Source organism: Balaenoptera ricei, chromosome 3 (genome assembly GCF_028023285.1).
Source record: "Balaenoptera ricei isolate mBalRic1 chromosome 3, mBalRic1.hap2, whole genome shotgun sequence".
NCBI classification, from domain to species: Eukaryota; Metazoa; Chordata; class Mammalia; order Artiodactyla; family Balaenopteridae; genus Balaenoptera; species Balaenoptera ricei.
In genome coordinates this window covers 171,931,750-171,935,902 of record NC_082641.1, presented here as the reverse complement: position 1 = coordinate 171,935,902, position 4,153 = coordinate 171,931,750, and the positions used below count along the sequence as shown (strand labels likewise).

At 42.9% G+C, this 4,153-nt stretch overlaps 1 protein-coding gene across 1 annotated transcript; it reads right to left on the bottom strand.

Moving 5' to 3' along the window:
- Window positions 1-2,790: 2,790 nt before the first annotated feature.
- Window positions 2,791-3,732, bottom strand: LOC132364040 (olfactory receptor 1M1). The gene has a single exon (XM_059919789.1). The coding sequence runs from the start codon at window positions 3,730-3,732 to the stop codon at window positions 2,791-2,793; it is 942 nt and encodes a 313-aa protein (XP_059775772.1).
- Window positions 3,733-4,153: the final 421 nt, after the last annotated feature.

Here is a 4,153-nt window from a genome sequence, read left to right as displayed (position 1 = left end):
ATGACAGGAGAACAGAGGGAACTTACAAGGAGAGCTGTGGACCAACTTTCACCAGATTTTTGGTTATTCTAAAAAGGACCCAACCAGACTCATGGGTTCCCCCCTGGCAAACTCTAATATTCTTAACTTCTGAGTTTTATTCACCAGAAAGTGGATTTTCATCGTCTTTCCAATCTACAACAGGGCCAGGTCTGAAGGTCTGTGGTTTCAACTGAAAAAGTCTAATACTCTTGAAAAGAAAGCAACAGTGATGATCCTTAAGCTTGTTTATGGTGATACTCAATGCTTATAACAGTGAGGTCATATCCCCCGGAATAACAATACATGTGCATTCAATTTGCCTCCTTTTTAAAAAACCAGTTCCATCAAGTGACCTATATAAGCAATCCTGCTTTGAATGAGGTTGTTTCAAGCTAATATGCCCTTCTCAAATGGTAATTTATTTAATTTTTTTACACTTAAAAAAATAAGTTTATTTATTTTATTTTTACTTATTTTTGGCTGCTTTGGGTCTTTGTTGCCACTTGCGGGCTTTCTCTAGTTGCAGCGAGCGGGGGCTCCTCTTCGTTGCAGTGCGTGGGCTTCTCATTGTGGTGGTTTCTCTTGTTGCGGAGCATGGGCTCTAGGCGTGCGGGCTTCAGCAGTTGCGGCTCGCGGGCTCTAGAGCGTAGGCTCAGTAGTTGTGGCGCACGGGCTTAGTTGCTCCGCAGTATGTGGGATCTTCCCAGACCAGGGCTTGAACCGTGTCCCCTGCATTGTCAGGCAGATTCTTAACCACTGCGCCACCAGGGAAACCCTCAAATGGTAATTTATTTTTAAAAATTACATTGACTACAAGAGTGGGAGAAGAAGATAAGGTTGTAGATGAGGTAGGGTTGACCAGAGGTTGGTAGTTATGTGGCCGGGGAAAGAGGTATACAGGAGTTTATTAAACAATTATGTCAATATTTTGTGTGTTAAAAATTTCTGTTAAAAAAAAGTTTAAATAAATAATTGAAATAGTGTCAAAAAGAAAAAAAAGAAAGAAAGAAGGGAAAGCAACAAAAGCAAATTAGATGTACGATTATTCGAAGCCATTCTGCTTAAGATGATGTCAGCTCCTTAGCGCCATTTGAAAATTTCTGGCCCCATTTGAAGTCACTGCTCATTCCATTTTAGTTGTAAATCTCCGTATGAGTATTAGGACTACTCCACTATAGACATAGATATAAGGAATGGCCTTCATAGGGACTTTAGAATGATGAAATGAGACAGCACAAAGAAATGTGGTAAGGTGGCACAAGGAAAATGCTCAATGAATAGCTCTCATTTCTGGTATCAACAGTGTTACTACTTACATGCATTCCATAGGCATATATTGAGAATGAGACATGCCTCAGCTTTCCTCTGGTTTAGAGGTTCATGATTCAGTTGACTGATATTTTCCTCTTTGTCTATGAAGATATATGCCATCAAATGATTGTCCCTCACTTTTTTTTTCATTTCCAATTGTATTATAAGATTGGTTCCTCACTTTCTTTTTTCTCTTTTAAAATAAATTTTATTTATTTAGTTTTTGCTGCATTGGGTCTTTGTTGCTGCGCGGGGGCTTTCTCTAGTTGCAGAGAGCAGGGGCTACTCTTCGTTGCGGTGTGTGGGCTTCTCACTGCGGTGGCTTCTCTTGTTGCAGAGCATGGGCTCTAGGAGTGTGGGCTTCAGTAGTTGTGGCACACGGGCTTCAGTAGTTGTGGCATGCAGGCTCAGTAGTTGTGGCTCATGGTCTCTAGAGCGCAGACTCAGTAGTTGTGGCACACGGGCTTAGTTGCTCTGCGTCATGTGAGATCTTCCCGGACCAGGGTTTGAACCCATGACCCCTGCATTGGCAGGCAGATTCTTAAGCACTGCGCCACCAGGGAAGTCCCAGTTCCTCACTTTCTTAATGCATGGTCTGAATCTCTTTCTCCCTTGTGCCTCACACAACTTTTGTCTAGCACAAGCCGTCTTGCTCCCTCAGAAGATATAAGTGACAGGAAAGGGGTAGGGGCTGTACAACTCATCCACATGCTCCCTGACTTTGGTCCCTGGAAGTCAGGTTAGCTGGCTGGTTCCTTGGAAAAAGGCCGCACTCTTAGGTTGATCCTAAAAGCCCTTAGGACCTGGCATCATTCTCCATAACTGGACTTTTCACTTCACAAATGCATGCTTCTCTAGTTCTCTCACCTTTTCACATGTTGTTTTGTTTTTCTGAGATACTCTTTCTTCTCGTTTTGCCTGAACAACACCATCTTATCCTTTGGGTTTGGGGGTCACTTCTCCCAGGAGACCTTCCCTGATTCTCCCTTCCAGACTCTGTTGGGTGTTCTTACTATATCCTATCCTCCCTCTCATGTTTATGTTCCATTCTACTATAACGAAGTGTACGATATCTTCTCTCATTCTCAACTATAATTCAAACTATAGGGATTTTTGCTACTCCTGTTCATGACTCTATGTCCAGCATCTAACATCAAACCCAGAATACATACTTAATATATATTTGTTGAGTGCTCAATGGATCTGAATGGATAAATCCAATCTGCTAGAACTAGACTGATCCTGGTAGAAATACAGCATGAGTCATATCCCAGTGGACCCTTAGTGGTCTCAGTAATTGAGAAAATAGTTACAGGGCTATCTTGAGGTTACCTTTCAAGCTTCAGCAATTCAAAATCTAAAGTGGTTACTCTCCCAACCCATGCAATTCCAGATTTTTGCCCAAGAACCCAGATGTTTACATCTTAACCCCCTGGAAGGTTCCAGGCGCCCTGGTGGTCAGGAAGATGAGGTGATTTTTCTGTTGATGAGCTTCAGCAGGGCCCCCTTCAGGTCTCTGTTCCTCAGGCTGTAAATAAAGGGGTTCAGCATGGGCGTGACCACAGTGTACATTACAGCAGATGCTTTCTCCTTCACGGCTGTGTGGACAGATGAAGGACAAAGGTAAACCCCAATTGTGGTCCCATAGAAGAGTACAACCACAGAGAGGTGGGAGCTGCAGGTGAAAAAGCCTTTCTTCCTGCCACCTGCAGAGGGCAACTTCAAGATGGCCACAATTATGTGAACATAGGAGGCCAGGATGCAGATGAAAGGTGTGGCTATCACCATTCCTGCCACAATGAACACAAAGATCTTGTTCACAGAGGTGTTAGTGCACGAAAGTCTCAGGAGGGGAGTGAGGTCACAGAAGTAGTGAGGCAACCTATTGTTGCCACAGAAAACCAGACGGGCCATCAGGAGAATGTGGGTGAGGGAGATGAAGCAGGAAAACACCCATGGGCCACCAGCCAGCAGGCCACAGAGACGTGGGCTCATGATGGTGGTATAGTATAAGGGGTGACATATAGCTACAAACCTGTCATAAGCCATCACGGCTATTAAGATACTGTCCATGATGCCAAAGAAATGAAGAAAGTACATTTGGGTCAGGCAGCAAGGATATGAGATGGATTTGCTCCTGCTCTGTATGTTCGCTAGCATCTTGGGGACAGTGTTGGTGGCCAGGCAGAAATCAACCAAGGAGAGATTGGCTAAGAAGAAGTACATGGGAGTGTGCAGGTGGGAGTCTGAGCTGATGGCCAGTATGATCAACAGGTTCCCCACTACTGTGACCACATACATGCAGAGAAACAGAGCAAAGAGGAGAGTTTCCTGTTCTGGATTTTCTGAAAGTCCCAGGAGGATAAACTTGGATGCACTTGTTTGGTTGTTTGGTTCCATCGGCATGATTCCTCTAGAAGCATTGAAAGGGGGCAGTTACATGAATGCTATAGAGATGATTCTGGAAGATTAGAAGAGATTACACTCAATTTCCAATCTGGACTAATTATGTTATCAACTTATATACGGATTGCATCTTGAACCTTTGATAAACTATTTATAGCAACGCATATGTCAAGCCTTGGCTCAAGGCTGAATATTCCTATTTCAGACAAAGATTGAGAGAGTATACCATGTATGAACCTTTGCTAATAAAACTACTAAAGGATTTACTTCAGGATAAAACAAGTTGAATCCAGAAAAAAGCATTATCCAAGAAGCAATGATCAGTCAAGAAATTGGTATAAATGTAGAAGGAGTGAACAAAACACTGTTTTAAAATAATAATAATAATGAGAATGTGTATGTAAGTAAAGTGGAT